Here is a 20,167-nt window from a genome sequence, read left to right as displayed (position 1 = left end):
GGCAGAGTTGTGATCAGAACGAACTGAAACAGCTCCAGAGGCAATTAGGTTATAACACAGATACCAGGGTACTGGAGGTGGAATCTGCCCTTTCCGTCTTGACCTTTTGGGTTAAAGATGTACTCTTCCAAAAATAAACTAACATTAATAAATAAATATTAATAAACTCATTTCTATTTAGGGTAATTCTGACAATTTTATAATAATATGTTGTCTAAATTATAAACCTTCAAACAATTAGCTTAAAGACTAGGAGATCAGATTTACTGAAAATATTCAAGGGAAAAAAATAAAATCACTTAAAACCAAAAAAAAAAACCAGAGATGCAAACTGTCTTGGACTAACATTTTAACAGTAAGCTCATTTACAAACATCATTTTTCAAAATTATACTATCTAGCAGCTTTCACTTACTACTGATCTCATGAACGTGGCTCCATAAAAATTATGGTTTAGAGGCAAATTAATAAGCTAATTCTACTTTCTATGATTGTTTTAACTTACTTGTTCAGTTCATTTGTCAATGACGTTCAATGTGTTACTTTTTCTAGGTAGATGTGCTTGTATTTGTCCAATTCTGTTTTACTAAGATCTTCTTGAGAACTTTCCATTTTGAATAATTTAAATTCCAGCTCTTTAATTCTGAGTTCCATTTGACTTCTTAGTGAAGCATTATTATTTTCTCTTAACTGTGCTAACCTTTCTTGAGATGCTACTTGTGTCTAAAGCAAATTAAAAGCATAGTTTTAAAATTGTTACAACCTGGGTAACTACAGTATATTTCTTTCTTTTAGTTTTGTGTCAATGATTCAGAGAGCAATTTTTAAAGTGAAAAAAAGTTGAAATGTAAAATATTTATCATTAATGTGAAACTGAATTAAATGTGAATAATGTTCATTCTTACATTAAAACTCATGCAGTCTGATAATTCAAAGAATAATAAAATCATTTAAATTTTTAAAAAGTGAACAATACAACTTAAGAATAATCGAAGTACATGGGATGCCTGGCTGACTCACTCATTTGAGTGCCTGACTCTTGGTTTCTGCTCAGATAGTGATCTCAGGGTCCTGGGATAAAGCCCTATGTCATACTCAGCATGAAGTATGCCTGGAATTTTCTCTCTACCTGTCCATTCCTCACTTGTGCTTTCCAAATAAATAATTAAGATATTTAACATAAAAAAAAGGAATAATCCAAGTATGGCACAATTTTTTTTTTAATGTAGGCATGCCCAGAATGGAGCCCAAATAAGCAACCGACTGTGCCACCCACGTACCCCATGGTAAAAAATTTTTTAATTAAATTTTTAAATTTTTTTATAAACATAAAATGTATTTTTATCCCCAGGAGTACAGGTCTGTGAATCACCAGGTTTACATACTTCACAGCACTCACCATAGCACATATCCTCCCCAGTGTCCATAACCCCACCACCCTCTCCTCCCCACGGTAAAAAATTTTTTTTTTAAAGATTTTTATTTTTTTGACAGACAGAGATCACAAGTAGGCAGAGAGGCAGGCAGAGAGAGAGGAAGGGAAGCAGGCTTCCCGCTGAGCAGAGAGCCCGATGTGGGGCTCGATCCCAGGACCCTGGGATCATGACCTGAGCTGAAGGCAGAGACTTTAACCCACTGAGCCACTCAGGTGCCCCCCCATGGTAAAAATTTTTAAAGCACAATTTTTTCTTTTCCTCTCAATAGCCTTGTTTTATACTAACTGGTCTTAAAAAACAAAATGACTTTCCACTGTGAATCTTTCTGAAAGATCAATTTAGTGAGAATAATGATGAAAACTGAAATTTTTAAAGGGAAGGAACAAATGCTTCCAGAAATTTACCAAATTGCTATAAAGGAAGTAGAGGAAAACTATACACTGCATATATCCAAAATGTTATTTACAGTGAAATGAATTAAAGCATATTATAGATGAATAAATTAATCTGTAAAAATAGATCGACTTCTTTTAATTTTTCTGCTATGTTCAATCTTGTTCTTTCTTCAAGCTCCCATTTATATTGTTCTATTTCACTGTATTCTACCATGTTGACTTCTACACGACTTCTGAGGTTTACTACTTGTTGTTCCAACTTCTTTTTATTCTCCTCTAGTTCTTCACATTTCATCGGTATTTCTTTCACAGATGATAATTCCTGAGTAAGAACCTAGTTTTTTGAAGACACAGTTTCCAGTTTTGCTGTAAGATCATCAACCTGCATGAATAAAATAATGCAGTTTGGAAGTAGAGTGAAAATAGTCTAATGCAAAACTAAGAACCAAAATTTTTTTTTATTTTTTTTTTAAATATTTTATTTATTTATTTGACAGAGAGAGATCACAAGTAGACAGAGAGGCAGGCAGAGAGAGAGAGGGAAGCAGGCTCCCCGCTGAGCAGAGAGCCCGATGTGGGACTCGATCCCAGGACCCTGAGATCATGACCCGAGCCGAAGGCAGTGGCTTAACCCACTGAGCCACCCAGGCGCCCCCCAAATTTTTTTTTTAAAGATTTTAAATCTCTGCACCAAACATGGGGCTTGACCTCACAACTCCAAGATCAAGAGTCACGTATGTTACTGACCGCTCCAGCCAGATGCTCAAATTCTAAAATAAATTCATTTTCAACAAAATGTTATCTATATTGTAATACAGTCTTGGAATGTGGAACCTCAAATAACTCAGAAAATCAAGAACAAAATTAAAACCACTAGGAGTTGCTAAACTCGATCTGTGCTGTCATCCTCTTTGCCACACATTTGTATTTGATTTTTATACTTTTATTTTTCTATGATTGTTTCAGATTTTTCCTCCATAAAATAACTGTAAGTCACCTCTTAGTAGAAAGTCTCTTAACCCTTCCCTTAACACTCCATGATTTTTTAAAAGATTTTATTTATTTATTTGAGAGGAAGAGAGAGCAAGACAGCAAGAGCTCAAGAGCAGGGAGAGGGAGAAGCAGACTCCCCACTGGTTAGGAAGTCCAGCATGGGGCTCAATCCCAGCATCCCAGGATCACGACCCAAGCCAAAGGCACTTAACTGAGCCACCCAAGTGCCCTCGTATTCCATAATTTTTAAAGAAGTTTTAGGAATACCATATTGACTTAGATAGGTCTGAGCCAATAAATGCTTACCAAAATAAGACTTTGAAAATAAGACTCTAATTAATGAATCTATAAATACTGATTCTAATGCCATCAGCCTTTTTCTGAATTACAAATGTTTTATGCTAATTTGAATTGCATTCTGAGGAGAAATGATTCACAAGGTTAAGAAATCACATCTCTCAGTAAAAAAATTTAGTGGGGAAAAAAAATTTAGTGAGATGATCCATGTATTTTTGGACCAAAAAAAAAAAAATTCCTTAACTCAACAGTGTTACAATCCTTTGTTACTTCCCAAAAAAACTTGCTGGAGTTTCAGTGATGCTGAGTTGGGAAGAACTCCTTTCCTTTAGATATGATTGGTAAGACAAGATGAGTGGATGTGGTGGTTTTATAAATTGACACTTCTCCCATGACAATCCCTCCCCTTAATATGTGCTAGCCTTAGTAACTGGTTCGTAGTGAACAAAATATGGCAGAACTGCTGTGTGATTTTTAAGGCTAGGTTAGAAAATGTGATATAGCTTCCATCTGACTTTCTTCTTCTAGGAAACCTCACTCTTAGAATCCAGCTGTTGTGGGAAAGCCCAGCCTACCTAGTGAGTCTTCATGTAAATATTCCAGCTGAGACTGCCCTAGCTAACATCCTAGCCAAAAGCCAGGCTCAACAGCCAAACATGTGCACGAATAAGGTTTTAGATGATTCTAGTTCCCAGCTTCCAGTCATCCCAGGTGATGCCAAATGAAGAAGAAACGAGTTAGCCTTACTCAGCCTTGTCCAAAGATTTGTGAACAAGATAAATGCTGTTTTGAGCCACTAGGTTTTGAGGTGGTTTATTATACAGCAATAAATAACTGGCACAGGTACTGATATTAAAATGGGGTGCTGCCATAAAAAAAAAAACCAAAAAACTAAAACTAAACCTTCTTTGAACCAGGAAGTGGGTGGAACCTGAAAGAAGATGAAGCGTGAGAAGTAGAGAAGAGTAAGAGTGAAAACCAAAAGGGCTTCCAAGAGACTGTTAGTGGAAACCTGATGGCCCTTGAAGAGGCTTACAGCAAAGGTTTCTAGATAAGAAAATGACACTAGAGGGAAAAGGAACTCGTGCCACAAACCACTTGAAAGTAAAACTGATAGGAGAGATAAGCTAAAGAAAGACCATTCAGTATGAAGGAACCAGGACTTACTGGGTTCATCTATCTGTTCCTCATTCACAGCCTCTCCACATGCTGTATTGTCAAATGATGCTAAAACAAAGAAATGGCTTCTGGGTTAAAAGCAAATCCAGGGGCGCCTGGGTGGCTCAGTGGGTTAAGCCTCTGCCTTCGGCTCAGGTCATGATCCCATGATCCTGGGATCGAGCCCCGCATCGGGCTCTCTGCTCAGTGGGGAGCCTGCTACCTCCTCTTTCTCTGCCTGCCTCTCTGCCTACTTGTGGTTTCTGTCTGTCAAATGGATGAATAAAATCTAAAAAAAAAAAAAAAAAGCAAATCCAGGAAGACTGGCCTATGGATGAAGCCAAAACTATAAACCATTTATTAAGACTTCAGAAGGATTTAAGGTGTGCCTCAAATTTCTTTAAGGATCTTAAGAGTATGAGAATTTTAAAGGCATTGTCAAATGAGAGCTTTGCAGGAAACCTGAGGTGAAAACTTATCTCAAAACGACCCGGGAAAATGGCTTTTCTAATGGCATGAAATCCAATCCTATTCACAGAAAACTCAAAAACTAAGAGAATTATAGTAGCAAAAACACTGTTTGCAAGCTTGGACTAAAAGAGACCAAGATAGTACAAACTAAAAATAGGCCTTTGAGTCTTAGAAGTCCCACGAGGAGGAAGCAGGCTGAAAAAGCAGCTACAAACACAGGTCATTTCTTATGAAAAGGACAGAACCAAGAGCTCAAAGAGTAAAGCAAACAGCCATGGAGAAGCATTCCCATGGTTAGGACTAAGTTCTAACTGAAGAACTGACAGCACGCTTCAGGGTGTGTTTCAAAACGGCTATGGACTAGTGTGCCTCCCATCTTCTTTCAATGGGAGAGCCCTTAGCAGGTTACCAGAGTGTTCCCAAGTGCTCAGATGGAGAGGACTTGCACTCAAGGTACTATACTTCAGGCACCTTATCCCAGCTGTACCTGATTAAGATGGTAAGATCTTGGACTCAAGCCTAAACCCAATGCCAGGAGAACTGAGATTTGTGGGAGCTGTGGGGGGGAGGTGAGTGTATTTTTCATGTGGGAGGAATACAAAAAATTGTGGCCGGTGGGTAAATCATGCTGCTTTTTAAATGTGTCCGTAGGTTTTTAAATATTCATTCCACTAAAAAAAAGACCATGGGCCTACCTTAGTGACTTTCTCCTAACCGAATATGGTGAATGTGATGCTCGGTGTATTCCAAGGCTAGGTTACAAAAGACAATAGAGCTTCTGCCTTGCACTGCAGCTCAGGCAGCTTTCTTGGAATTGAGCCCCCCATCTTGTAAGAAAGTTCAGGCCACAAAGAGGCTAGTGTGCCAGTGTAAGTGTTTTGGCTGCCTGCCCCAACTATAGCCCTAGGCAATAGCCAGCATCAACACCACCAGATGTGAGTGAACAAATCTTCAAACAGTTCCAGCCCCAAGCCTTTCAGCTGCCCCACCTGAAGCTAGGGGAAGAGAAACAAGCTGTCCTAGCCGCACTTTTCCTAACAGTAGATTTGTGAACAAAATAAATGTTATTTATTTAAGCCACTAAATTTTGGGGAGTTTGTTAAGAAAAAATAAAGAGATACACAGAAAAATGGATGACAAAAAGCATTAATAAGATACATAATTTATAGAGTAGAAATTGGTCTCCATTAAAGTGGGAAGTAATAAATGTTAAGATTAATTTTTTTTAATTTTTAAAAAATTTATTCATTTGGGAGAGATACAGAGAGACAGAGCACAAGCAGAGGGAGAGGCAGAAGCAGACTCCCTGTTGAGCTGGGAGCCTGACATGGGACTCGATCCCAGAACCTGGAGATCATGACCTGAGCTAAAGGCAGACAAACCATCTGAGCCACCCAGGTGCCCCTAAGATTAATTTAATAATGACAAACAGTGCTAAAGAGAAGCAGCACATAACTAGAAGCAAGATCTAAGAAGTTTTTCTTTCCATTTCCCCCCATCTAGGATGTCATTTCCTGTGCATTTTTTATATATGACCTTTATTGTGTTGAAGTATGTTCCTTCTAAACCTACTTTGTTGAGGGTTTTTTAATCATGAATGGATGTTGTACTTTTTTTTTTTATCATGAATGGATGTTGCACTTTGTCAAATGCTTTTTTTTTTTTTTAAAGATTTTATTTATTTATTTGACAGACAGAGATCACAAGTAGGCAGAGAGGCAGGCAGAGAGAGAGGGGGAAGCAGGCTCCCTGCTGAGCAGAGCCCAAGGCGGGGCTCGATCCCAGGACCCCGGGATCATGACCTGGGCCAAAGGCAGAGGCTTAACCCACTGAGCCACCCAGGTGCCCCTCAAATGCTTTTTCTACATCTTTTGAAATGATCAGATGATTCTTCTCCTTTTATTAATTTGGTGTATCACAATGATTGATTTGCAGATATTAAAACACCCCATAACCTAGGAATAAATCCCATTTGATCATGGTGATGATTTTTTAATGTGTTGTTGGATTCAGCTTGTGAGTATTTTGTTGAGGATTTTTGCGTCCATGTTCACCAAAGATACCGGCTTATAGTTCTTTTTGTGGTGTGTCTTTGTCTCATTTTGGTATCAGGGTAATACTGGTCTCACAGAATGAATTTGGAGTTTGTCCTTCCTTTTCTGTTTTTTGGAATGGTTTGAGAATAGGTACTAACTCTTCCTTTAAAAGCTCAGTAGAATTTGCCTCTGGTCCTGGACTTGTGTCTATTCATAGTTTGTTGATTAATGATTCAATTTCTTTGCTGGTTATCAGTCTGTTCAAATTTTCTATTCTTGTTTCAGTTTTGATAATTTATATGTTTCTAGGAATTTATCCATTTCTGCTACATTGTCCAAATTGTTGGTGTATAGTTGTTCATAATATTCTTTTATAATTGTCTGCATTTCTGTGGTGTTGGTTGTTATTTCTCCTCTCTCATCTGTGATTTTATTTGGGTCCTTTTTCTCTTCTTTCTGATAACTCTGGCTAAAGCCTTATCAGTTTTATTAATTTTTTCAAAGAACCAGCTCCTGGTTTCATTGATCTCTCCTATTTTTGTCTTTTTAAAATTTCTATAGTGTTTATTTCTGCTCTAATTTTTAAAAAGATTTATTTGAGAGAGAGAGTGGGGGGGGGAGGGTCAAATGGAGTGGGAATGAGAGAATCCTCAAGTAGACTCCCCGCTGAGTACAGAGCCAGAAGCAGGGCTCAATCCCAGGACTCTGAGATCATGACCTGAGCTGAAATCAAGAGTCTGCTGCTTAACCAACTGAGCTACCCCTACTTCTGCTCTAATTTTTATTCTCCTTCCTTCTGCTGACTTTAGGCTTCATTTATTGTTCTTTTTCTAGCTTCTTTAGGTGAAGGTTAGGTTGTTGTAGATTTTTCTTGTTTCTTGAGGTAGGCCTGTATCGCTATATACTTCCCTCTTAGAACCATATTTACTGTATCTCAAAATTTTGGGCAATTGTGTTTTCATTTTCATTTGCTTCCATGTATTTTTAAATTTATTCATTTATTTCCTCATTGGTCCATTCATTGTTTAGTAGAATGTTACTTAACCAACATGTATTTGTGGTCTTTCAGATTGTTTCTTGTGGCTGACTTCTAATTTAATAGTATTGTGATTAGAAAAGGTGCATGGTATGACTTCAATCTTCTTGTATTTATTAAGACCAGTTTTGTGGGTATTATGGAGGGCAAGTATTGCATGGAGCACTGGGTGTGGTACATAAACAATGAATTTTGGAACACTGAAAAAAAATAAAATTAAACAAAAAAAAAGGCTTGTTTTGTGGCCTAATATGTGATCTATTCTACAGAATGTTCCAGAATGTGTATTCTGCTGTTTAAGGATGGAATATTTTGAATATATCTCTTTAGTCCATCTAGTCTAGTGCATCATATAAAGCCACTGTTTCCTTGTTGACTTTCTGATCTGTCCATTGATGTAAGTGGTGTGTTAAAGTACCCAAATGTTGATTATTTCTATTCCTTCCTAAAATATCCAAATGGTACATTGTCTTCATGGATACTTTTGCAATTAGGAATAAAAGCAATGCATTTCATTTAAAACATATATAATAAAAATAAAGTACCCTAGTATTATTATATTATTATCAATTAGTTCTTTTATGTTAGTCATTAATTGTTTTTTGTACTTGGGTGATCCCATGTTGGGTGCATAAATATTTACAATTGATAGCTCTTCTTCCTGTCAGACTGTCCTCTTTATTATGATATAGTGCCCTTGTCTCTTACTACACTCTTTCTTTTAGACTCTATTTTGTCCAATATAAGTATTACTATTGTGGCTTTCTTTTGATATCAATTTGCATGATACATGTTTTTTCCATCCCCTGACTTTCAATCTGCAGGTGTCCTTATGACAAAAATAAAACTCTTGCAAGTGGCTTATATAGAGGTCTTGTTTTTTCTTCTTCTTTTTTTATTTTTTATTTTTTTATTTTATTTATTTATTTTTTTAAAGATTTTATTTATTTATTTGACAGACAGAGATCACAAGTAGGCAAAGAGACAGACAGAGAGAGGGAGGAAGCAGGCTCCCTGCTGAGCAGAGAGCCCGATGTGGGGCTCAATCCCAGGACCCTGAGATCATGACCTGAGCCAAAGGCAGAGGCTTAACCCACTGAGCCACCCAGGTGCCCCACTTCTTCTTTTTTTAAATCTACTCTGACATCCTATGTCTTTTGATTGGAGCACTTACCCCATTTATATCCAAAGTAATTATTGATAGATATGTATTTATCATTTTACTACTTGCTTTGTGGTTGTTTCTGGAGATTTTCTCTGATCATTTTTTGTGTCTTTGATGTTTTACTGGTTTTCTTTAGTGATATATTTGGATTTCTTTCTCCTCTTTGAGTGTTTATCAGTGGTTTTGTTTTCTTTTTAGAGAGGGCACGAGTGGGGTGGGGAGAGGGAAAGAGAATCTTAAGCAGACTCCATGGCTGGAATAGAGTGCAGTGCAGGGCTCAATCTCACAACCCTGAGGTTATGACCTGAGCTGAAATCAAGTCAGATGCTTAACTAATGAAGCCACCCAGGCACCACTTTTAGTGGTTTTTGATATATAATTTGTATATAACCTCTTCTGCATATAGCTGTCTATAGTAAGCTGCTGGTCATTTAAGTTTGAGCCCATTCTTTTCTCTTCTTCTCCCCATGCTTTAGGTAAGGTATTATATTTTATATCCTTTTTTTCTGAGTTCCTTATTTTTTATATAAATGTTCTTTTTGCTACTTTTGTGTTTCCTGCCTTTATACTGTCACTTTTGATCTCTTCTTTCCATGCAAAGAGTCCCCTTTACTATTTCTTGTGGGACTAGTTTAGTAGTCACAAGCTCCTTTAGTTTTTATCTGGGAAACTCTATCTCTCCTATTCTGAGTAACAGGCTTGCTGGATAGAGTATTCTTGGCTACAGATTTTTCCCATTCACCACGTTGAATAGATAATGCCACTCCCTTGTGGCTTGCAAAGTTTCTGCTGAAAAAGTTCCTGCTAGCCTTAAGGGGTTTCCCCTGGAAGTTACTGACTTGCTTTCCTGCTTTTAAGATGTTTTCCTTATCAGTATATTTTGCAAATTCAGTTACAATATGTCTTGGTGTTGGCCTGCTTTTGTTGATTTTGATAGTTTTCTGTGTCTCCTGGATCTTGATGTCTGTTGCCTTTCCTGGATCAGGGAAGTTTTCTGCTATTATTTCTTGAGATAAATTTTCTTACACCTTTTTTCTCTCTTCTTCTACTGGGACTCCTATAACATGAATGTTATTACATTTGATGGAGTCACTGAATTTCCCAGGTCTGGTCTCATTTTGCATAATTCTTCTTTCTCTCCCTTCTTCGGCTTCATTGCTTTCCACTACTTTGTCTTCTAAGTTGTTAATTTGTTCCTCTGTTTTTTACAGCCTGCTGTTCATTGCATTAGGTGTATTTCTTATCTCATTTATTCCACTCTTCATCTCTGATTCTTTTTTAACTCTTTTATCTCCGTTGTAAGGGTCTCACTGATGTTGTCCATTCTTTTCTCAAGTACAGTGAGTGTCCTTATGATCACTGCTTTAAATCCTCCATCAGGCATGATATTTACATCTGTCTCACTTCAATCTCTGGACCTGTGGCCTTATCCTGTTCTTTCATTTGAGATAAATTCCTCTGTTTTCTCATTTTATCTAAGTCTCTACCAGCTTCTCTGTGTTAGAAAAGCCAATTATGTCTTCATAAGTCCATAAGTAATGGACTTATGAAAAAAGACGTCATGTAGTGCCCAGGGTCTCGTGCTTAGGGGAGAATCTCTAGTGTGTGCTGCATGCACTCTGCTGTTGTGTTCTGGCTGCTCTATCCTTCAGGCCAGACATTTGCAGAGGCTCTCCCTAACTGCTGTGGGCAGAATTTGGTACCTGGACTGAATGTAGCAACTTTTAACTAGGTGGGCTCTGGTGTGCTTGTGAAATGAGACCTGTCACCAACTCCACTGGAACTGGGGCCCTCCTGAATCTGGTCAGATGTGGTGTGGGCAGGGGCTTGTGCTGATTTTCTGGGGGAAAGGCCTGCTGTGGTGGAACTGAGGCAAGAATGATTGAGCAGGGCAGTTCCACTGGAGTGCAAGGTGTAAGCAGATTAGGCAGCCAGTGTCAGAGCTGCACTGCTTCCCACAGATGGCTCTGTAAACTTGCGCTGAGGGGCAGTGGATGGAAATGGTACCAGCTGGTTCCTTTGTTCCTAGAGAGGGGTCTCTGTGAACACTGCCTCTCAGGGAAATGCTCTGAGAAGAGTGAGTAATTTCCCTACTGTATGCCCCAGACACTGTTCAGATCACTGTTTCCATGCTGTATGCTCCCAGGTTGTTTGCCTGCCTTCTCTCCAAGAACAGCACAGCGCCCTACAGTCTCTAACCCAGCCAAGCCCAATGACCGTTAGAATTCCAGGTTTTAAGCCCCCCTAGTTGTAAGAACTCATGAAATTAAGCTCCTCTCACTTTCCAAGCCAGTAGCTACAGGGAAAAATTCTCTTTGTGCAGTCCCATGTCTCGCTCCTGCCCTTCTCCATGACCATGACTCCCTCTCCTCTGCAGCAGCCAGGATCTGTTTCTCTCCTAAACCACATCTCTCTACTTCCTACCTTCTTTGATGTGGCCTCTTCTCTCTAATAGTGGACTTTGTTCTGTTAGTCTTCAGGTATTAGATGAACCTAGGCTCCTCTTACTCTGCCACCATCTTCCTTTCTCTTAAGATATTTTCCTAAGGGGCGCCTGGGTAGCTCAGTGGGTTAAAGCCTCTGCCTTTGGCTCAGGTCATGGTCTCAGGGTCCTGGGATTGAGCCCTCCATCGGGCTCTCTGCTCAGCAGAGAGCCTGCTTCCTCCTCTCTCCCTGCCTGCCTCTCTGACTACTTGTAATCTCTCTCTATCAAATAAATAAATAAAATCTTTAAAAAAAAAGATATTTTCCTAAGATTCCCTTCAATTACAAATTATTACAACTGGCAGGAACACCTTTACAGAATTTCACCTCACGTTAGGGGAAAAGAAAAACTTGCAAGCAGAGAGACGATATGATTTGAAATATAATAGCTGAAAAACTAGATATAGTTTAATAACCAAAATTTGACCTTTTACCTGATCTCCATTAACTGAAATTCTAAAAGAAATAGGCAGCTTTGAGTATTTTTTAATCAATCTAATACTCAATTTTTATTCTGCTTTCATCAGTGAGGAAATAAAGAGAACATTATGGAATCATTTTTAATCTTTTCGGTAGCAAACCAAATGTACTGTTCTTTGGCACTGTTTAAATTGAATATAACTTCTCCTTTATCTTACTCCAAACTTGTTTATGTGGGGAGGTAAGTAAGACCATCTTGTCTTTATGTTGTGCCACAAAGCTTTCCCATATCATACAAACAGGCTGTGAAATTTTTTTTGGATTCAAACTGATTATCTACTATTTATCTCTGATAACCCCATTAAATAAAACCTGATAATTTACAGCTGTATTCTTGAAATAATGTAATAAATATTTATTCCATTAATTGTGTATTGAGCTATTAAAGTACATATCTTTCTATTTAAACTTAAAGAAGATGGATAAAGACAACTGTGTTTTCTGAGAATGTAGGATCTGTGCCAAGAACAGGATCAACACCAGTGTTATACACAAGAACCAGGTCAAAAGAGTATCTAATTGTGAGTTGCAATTTTGGATTAGCAAGATTTCAAAAGAGGAGAGCTGAAGGCCCAGAGTTCATCTTTTCCTTCCTAGATGGTGAAATTTATGGATGAGTCTACACTTTATAACAAGTTCATAAAACATAATGGAGTAAATAGTAGACAGCAGATCCTACAACCAAGACTTGATGAAAATGGATATGCAAGGCACTGAGTGAGAGACTAAAGATATGAGTGGAGAAAAGAAACAGGACTCTATCTTTTTGAGCCTAACTTCTCTTCATATCATGGAGTCAGCAAGGCATAAGTTGGTAAAAGTCTCATTTTTAAGAAGCAAAAAATGTCTACAGGAGTAAAGTTAAGTTCTACTACAGTGACTTTTTATTATTACATAAGTGAGTGAGTAATTTGCAAGACGACTAGGGAAGATCATAAAATTTGATTGGACGGTGACGTAAGGATAGACATATAGATCAATGTATTAGAATTGACAATCTAAAAAGAAATTGCTACATTATGGTGAACTGACGTTCAACGAGGGTGTAAAACAATTAAATGGAATAAGAATAGTCTTTTTAACAAATGGTACTGGGACAAATGGATATCCGCATGCAAAGTAATAAAATTAGACCTCTACCTCATAGCATATATACAAAATTATCTCAAAACCTAAGAGCTAAAACTATAAAACTCTTAGAAAAAAACATAGGTGCATCATTTGTGACTGGATTTAGCAACAGTTTCTTAGATGTGACACTAAAAGACAAAAGAAGATTAAGTATATTTCATCAAAATTAAAAACTTCTTTGCTTCAAATGTCACCATCAATAAAGTGAAAAGGCAAGCTAGTGAATAAGAGAAAAGATTTGAAAATCTTATATCTGATAAGGGATCTGTATTTAGGATATGCAAATAACTCTTACAATAATGAAAAGACAATCCAATAAAGAAATGGGCAAAGTAATTGAAAAGTAATTAATTCAGTCCTTAAGGAAGATACAGAAATGGGTAATAACACGCATAAAAAGATGAGATGCTCAACATAATTTTTTGTGGGTTTTTTTTTTTTAACATTTTATTTGTTTATTTGACAGACAAAGAGAACACAAGCAGGGGGAGCTGCAGAGGGAGGGGGAGAAGCAGGCCCTCCACTGAGCAGGGAGCCTAATGCAGGGCTTGATGCTGGAGGCATCACAATTCCAGACTTCAAGCTCTATGACAAAGCTGTCATCATCAAGACAGTATAGTACTGGCACAAAAACAGACACATAGATCAGTGAAATAGAATAGAGAGCCCAGAAATGGACCCTCAAGTCTATGGTCAACAAATCTTTGACAAAGCAGGAAAGAATGTCCAATGGAAAAAAGACAGTCTCTTCAACAAATGGTGTTGGGAAAATTGGACAGCCACAGGCAGAATAATGAAACTGGACCATCTTCTTATACCACACACAAAAATAGACTCCAAATGGATAAAAGACCTCAATGTGAGACAGGAATCCATCAAAATCCTTGAGGAGAACACAGGCAGCAACCTCTTTGACCTCAGCCACAACAATTTCTTCCTAGAAACATCCCCAAAAGCAAGGGGAGCAAGGGCAAAAATGAACTATTGGGACTTCATCAAGAGCAAAAGCTTTTGCACAGCAAAGGAAACAGTCAACAGAACCAAAAGACAACTGACAGAATGGGAGAAGGTATTTGCAAATGACATATCAGATAAAGGGCTAGTATCCAAAATCTATAAAGAACTTATCATACTCAACACCCAAAGAACAAATAATCCAACCAGGAAATGGGCAGAGGACATGAACAGACATTTCTGCAAAGAAGACATCCAAATGGCCAACAGACAGATGAAAAGGTGCTTAACATCAATTGGCATCAAGGAAATACAAATTAAAACAACACTGAGATACTATCTCACACTAGTCAGAATGGCTAAAATTAACAAGTCAGGAAACATCAGGTGTTGGCAAGGATGCAAAGAAAGGGGAACCCTCCTACACTGTTGGTGGGAATGCAAGCTGGTGCAGCCACTCTGGAAAACAGCATGGAAGTTCTTCAAGAAATTGAAAATAGAGCTACCCTATGACCCAGCAACCACACTACTGAGTATTTACCCTAAAGACACAAATGTAGGTATCTGAAGGGGCACGTGCATCCAAATGTTTATGACAGCAATGTCCACAATAGCCAAATGATGGAAAGAACCTAGATGTCCATCAACAGATGAATGGATAAAGAAGATGTGGTATATATACACAATGGAATATTATGCAGCCATCAAAAGAAATGAAATCTTGCCATTTGCAATGATGTGGATGGAACTAGAGGGAGGGTATTATGCTGAGGGAAATAAGTCAATCAGAGAAAGACAATTATGATACGAGCTCTCTGACAGGAGGAATTTGAGAGGCAATGTGGGGAGTTTGGGGAGTAGGGAAGGAAAAAATGAAACAAGATGGGACCAGGGAGGGAGACAAACTCTTAATCTCAGGAAACAAACTGAGGGTTGCTGGAGGGGAGGGAGATGCGAGGGATGGGGTGGCTCGGTGATGAACATTGGGGAGGGTATATGCTATGCTGAGTGCTGTGAATTGTGTAAGACTGATGAATCACAGACCTGTACCCCTGAAACAAATAATACATTATATGTTAATTTAAAAAAAAAGACTGAAAGATGGTGAAATCAACCCAATTAACTGAGAGGATAAAATGTGATGGCAGGGAAATAAAAAGAGATGTCCAGACAATAACTAAATGAACATTCACAGCAGCATTATTAATGGCCAAAAAGTGGAAACAACTCAAAGCTGTATCAAATGATGAATGAACAAGGGTTTTAGCCCACAATGGAGTACTGTTTGATAATAAGGAATGAAGCACTGATATATGCTATGACACAGATAAAGCCCAAAAACATTAAGCGAAGGAAGCTAGTCACAAAGGACCACACATTGTGTAATTCCCTATATATGAAATATTCAGAATGGGCAACACCATAGAGGTGGGAAGTAGACTGGTGGTTGCCTGAACCTGGGGGCAAGGACTAAGGGTTTCTTTTCAGGGTAATTAAAATGTTCTACTTGATGGCAGTAATGGTTGCACAACTCTATCAATATACTCAGAAACATTGAACTACACATATTAAATGGGTGAATTGTATGGAATGTATAATCTATCTCAATAAAGCTTTAAAAAAATCCAATGGCAAGGCCTAGATAATTTTCTTAATTCTCTCTTTTGGGTGTATATAGTATACATGATCTAAATATTTCTGTGCATTTTTTATATATTGAAAAGGAAAAGAAAATGAAGGAAATGCCTAAGTTCAACTGGTTTGTGAAATCACTTTTCTGTACAAGTTATCCTGAAATCAGTACAGATTCTGTATCTATTTAAAAAAGTGAAGATGAGAAATAAGACAATATTCTGAAACATTCCATTAAACATCTTCTGCTTTTACATGGCTTAGCTCATCATGGTAACAGATATCATTAAAAAACATTGTTTAGGGCACCTGGGTGGCTCAGTGGGTTAAGCATCCAACTCAGGATTTTAGCTCAAGTCATGATCTTATGGGTCATGGAATCAAGCCAGCATGGGGGACTCTGTGCTGGGCAGGGGTCTGCTTGAAATTCTCTCCGTCTCCCTCTGCCTCTCTGCACCCCCCCACAAATAAATAAATAAATCTTTAAAAAAATTATTTAGTGGGAAAAAAAGTCTCAATTTCTGTGAGGAATGATGTGTAAGTTTCAACTTTCCTAAGGGTAACTACTATAAGAAAAAAATGTATAACACAAATAGCAGAATGAAAGTCAAAGTTTAAGAAATAAGTACACTGTGAAGATACTAAAATTATACTAAATTAATTATAATGAAAATACAAAAGGTCAATGGAAATAAGCATCCTAAAACACTTCATATTATTTAACCAACTACAGATTAACTTGACATGTTACATTTCATACATACCTGATTCCTAATCTGAGCCAGTTTTTTCTTTAAGCCCTGTACCTCATCTTCTAAATTCATACGACAACATGATGTCACGTCCAGTGAAGACTCTGACATAGATAGTTTTTTTAGGGTATCAGCCAGTTCTTCTTGAAGTTGTCTCACAACTACCTAATAAGACATTTCTCTTACTGGTTTTATAAATCATCTTACTATTAAATTATGTTAACAGTGTATAACTTTAACCTATGTACTTGGAAAATTTCACTACAAACATCAATTCATCTCCTTTTCCTAACATGTACACATTATGGCTGTTTGATGAATTTGGTTAAAGACACAAAAAGATGTTATCCTGCCTAGTCAGTATTATGTTACTTAGATAATTAATTCAGCCCCACTATCCATTCCTTGTGGATGAATTTTCCCAAAGCTTCCCAATCTACTGAAGTCTCAAAAAGAAATGGGTATATAGGTGGAACTAACATTGGTAAATCCTACATTATGAAATGTCTTGCCTCTTTTTTATTAGAGGCTTCAATTAATGTCAGGTTTCCTCACATATTCAATCCTCTGCTCAAATCCTTTTAATAGATAACTACCTCAGAACATAAGTGAAGTCATTCTAATGGCCTTCCAGACCCTAGATAACCTGGCTTTCACCTCTCTCCCTGACCTCAGCTCCCTGACCTCCATTCCTGCTACACAAGAATCCTGCCACCCCTCATTAATCTGAAAATGGAGATCCAATGCCCAATTAATAAATTACAGAGATACAATTCTCTTTGTGTTGGACAAACTTATGCCCAAATGATAGTAATTGAGCTTTGAAATGAGCAAATTATTTGTAAAATTGCTTAAAAAATTATGCTATGAAAATAGCAGTGGGAAGATTAAATCAAATTTGGTTTTGCTAAAGCTCACCACAGTTGTCCCAAATTATGATTTAATGAAAAGTAAGTGCCAGGGCGCCTGGGTGGCTCAGTGGGTTAAAGCCTCTGCCTTCAGCTCAGGTCATGATCTCAGGGTCCTGGGATCAAGCCCCGCATCGGGCTCTCTGCTTAGCAGGGATCCTGCTTTCCCCCTCTCTCTCTGTCTGTCTCTCTGCCTACTTGTGATCTCTCTGTCAAATAAATAAAATCTTTAAAAAAAAAAAAAAAAGAAAAGTAAGTGCCTTCAAAGGGTTAAAAGGTCATAAGAATACACGATTTCAGACTAAAAATTCAAATTTATATAAATAAGAATAAAATTATGCCAACCTAAAATGTATAAAAAGCTACATATATACATATATTTATGCTTATAAATATATACTTATATTTATGTATATATGTATAAAAAGTACTGAGATATTGTACTTTTTATTCAGTTCATTTGGGAAATCTGGAGCTAACTGTCAAGTTAATCCACTTAATTGAATCTCAATTTCAAGATACTCATTTTAGTATTTTTGAGAATTTCCATTTATCTGTTCATCATGGTATTAAAATGTGATGACAAGGATTAAAATTATTATTTTAGCAGTATAAGATTAAATTATTAATATCAGCCTACTATCTATTAATAATTTATAACTTCTTAAACTTTCAGAGAAGACAGAACAATTTTATTCAAATTAAAGCACCTCTCAAGTCTAATTTTTATTGGCTGGATACAAGTTATGCTGACTTACAGTCTATATATTTTTTATATTCAACTAGATTCAAAATTCACCTATAATCATTTAGGTCATGATCTCGGGGTCATGAGGTGGAGTTCTCCAATGTGGAGCCCTTCTGGGATTCTCTCTCCCTCTACCTCTGCCCCACTCCCATTCATATGCAGGTGCACTCTTTCTCTCTAAAATAATAATAATAACAACAATAATCCATAATCAAATATTACTTTGAATTTTCTCAGGAAGCTTGAAAAATATTTATCTTTCTGGATACTTACTTCTCTTTCTACTTTCTCTTTTTTATACTCATAAATTCTTTCTTTTAAAAGATTACGTTCATTGATTAACTCTTGCTTGCTTGCTTCTATTACAAGAGCTTGCTTTTGACGTTCAGCTTGAAGTTTTTTTATAATATCCTGAAACTGGTCTTGGATATTAATTACTACCTTTTCTTCACTGGAAGCTTTGTTGTGAGCATCATCTAGTTGCTGTTGAAGCAACATATTTTCACTTTGTAGTTGAGATCATCTCTCCTTTAAGGATTCCTGCTTCCCAATGTATTTACTCACTTTATCTTGTGCACTTTGATACACGTGTTCAATTTCCTTTTTCTGACGCTGTGTTTGACTTAGGTCTCTTTGTACACATGAGATTATGCTGAGTGAAATAAGTCAAACAGAGAAAGTCAAGTATCATATGGTTTCACTTATTGGTGGAGCATAACAAATAATATAGAGGACAAGGGTAGATGGAGAGGAGAAGGGAGTTGAGGGAAATTGGAAGGGGAGGTGAACCATGAGAGACTATGGACTCTGAAAAACAACCTGAGGGTTTTGAAGGGGCGGGGTGGGAGGGTGGGGGAACCAGGTGGTGGGTATTGGGGAGGGCACAGATTGCATGGAGCACTGGGTGTGGTGAAAAAACAATGAATACTGTTACGCTGAAAATAAATAAAAAATTTAATTAAAACAAACAAACAAACAAAAAAAAAAACCAAGGTCTTTTCTCTGAGAGCATCTCTTGTGCGACGGAGCTCAGTTTCCAGAGTATTAAATTTACTTTCAGCTTCAGAAAGGTTCTGAGAAAGAAACTCATAGTCTTTTAGGTTAGACACATCAAAATTCGATTTGTCCTGTACACGAAACCATTTGCCTTTTCCTCTGTGGACAGCAAGTTCTAGGTCTCTTTTTGACGCCTGACTTTGGTCATAATCCTGTATAGCAGCGGCTAGTCTAGCACGGTACAATTCAACTTTTTCGTCCAGCCTTTCTTTGTTTTGCTTTTCATTCTCCAGTTTAGACTTTAGCATTGTGTTCTCAATGGTCAGAGCGTTAATCTGTCCGCTATGTTGGAGTATTGTTTTTGTTAATCTTTCCTCATTCAGTTTTATGGTCTTTTGAAGACTGACATGCTTTTCTTTTAAAATGTCAATGTCTTCACAGTATTTCCTTTTCTTCTCCTGTTTCTGGTTACTTATTGTGTCTATTTCCAGTCTTAGCATAGCGATTTGATCCTCCAACATGTATTTTTTAATGCAACAGATATTTTTCATTTTCATGACTATTAGAAATCTAAGTAAAACAAAGGAGACTTTTAGTTGGAACATAATAAAATGACATTATGATGATTTTTCTCTGAAATTAAAGAATAAACTACGTTTATACAATGACAAGGTTGCAGTAAGTAGATATTGAACTGGAAAAAAAAATAAAGTTGGGTTCAAACCTCAAACTTTATACAAGCATAAATTCCCAAAGCTTCAAAAATTTAATTGAAGACAATGAATGCATGAAAGGAAAAAAGAAAGCAAGACAAAATTTTTAAGAATCTCAGAATTGGAAAGGTCTTTCTCTGATTTATACCAAACCCAGAAAGCCTGAATAAAAGATTAATAAATCTGACTACACTAAGAATCAAGTTTACAGTCTGACATCTAACGCAGGTATGCCACAGTAAAATCCTTAGCTCTGCATATATTTCAACAGATGAAATTTCCTAAAATTCTTTTTCCTCACAATAGTCCTTAGAAATTCTACTTTTCTAACATTTTTATAGTCAGTTATAAGAGTTAAATCTACTGATAAATGACAAATCTAG

The 20,167-nt window shown here is 37.1% G+C and overlaps 1 protein-coding gene across 1 annotated transcript; it reads right to left on the bottom strand.

The window, feature by feature from the left end:
* Positions 1–530: 530 nt before the first annotated feature.
* On the bottom strand, positions 531–19,571 carry LOC308347145 (ankyrin repeat domain-containing protein 26-like; the record flags this gene model as incomplete). Its single annotated transcript, XM_080810282.1, has 4 exons — positions 531–722; positions 2,042–2,164; positions 16,432–16,584; positions 19,065–19,571. 4 exons carry the CDS (start codon positions 19,569–19,571, stop codon positions 531–533), a joined length of 975 nt encoding a protein of 324 aa, XP_080666408.1.
* Positions 19,572–20,167: the final 596 nt, after the last annotated feature.

Source organism: Martes martes, assembly GCF_963455335.1.
Source record: "Martes martes genome assembly, chromosome: 8".
Taxonomy (NCBI): Eukaryota; Metazoa; Chordata; class Mammalia; order Carnivora; family Mustelidae; genus Martes; species Martes martes.
Note: the sequence above shows the minus strand (reverse complement) of the source record. Positions and strands in the feature narration are given on the sequence as shown.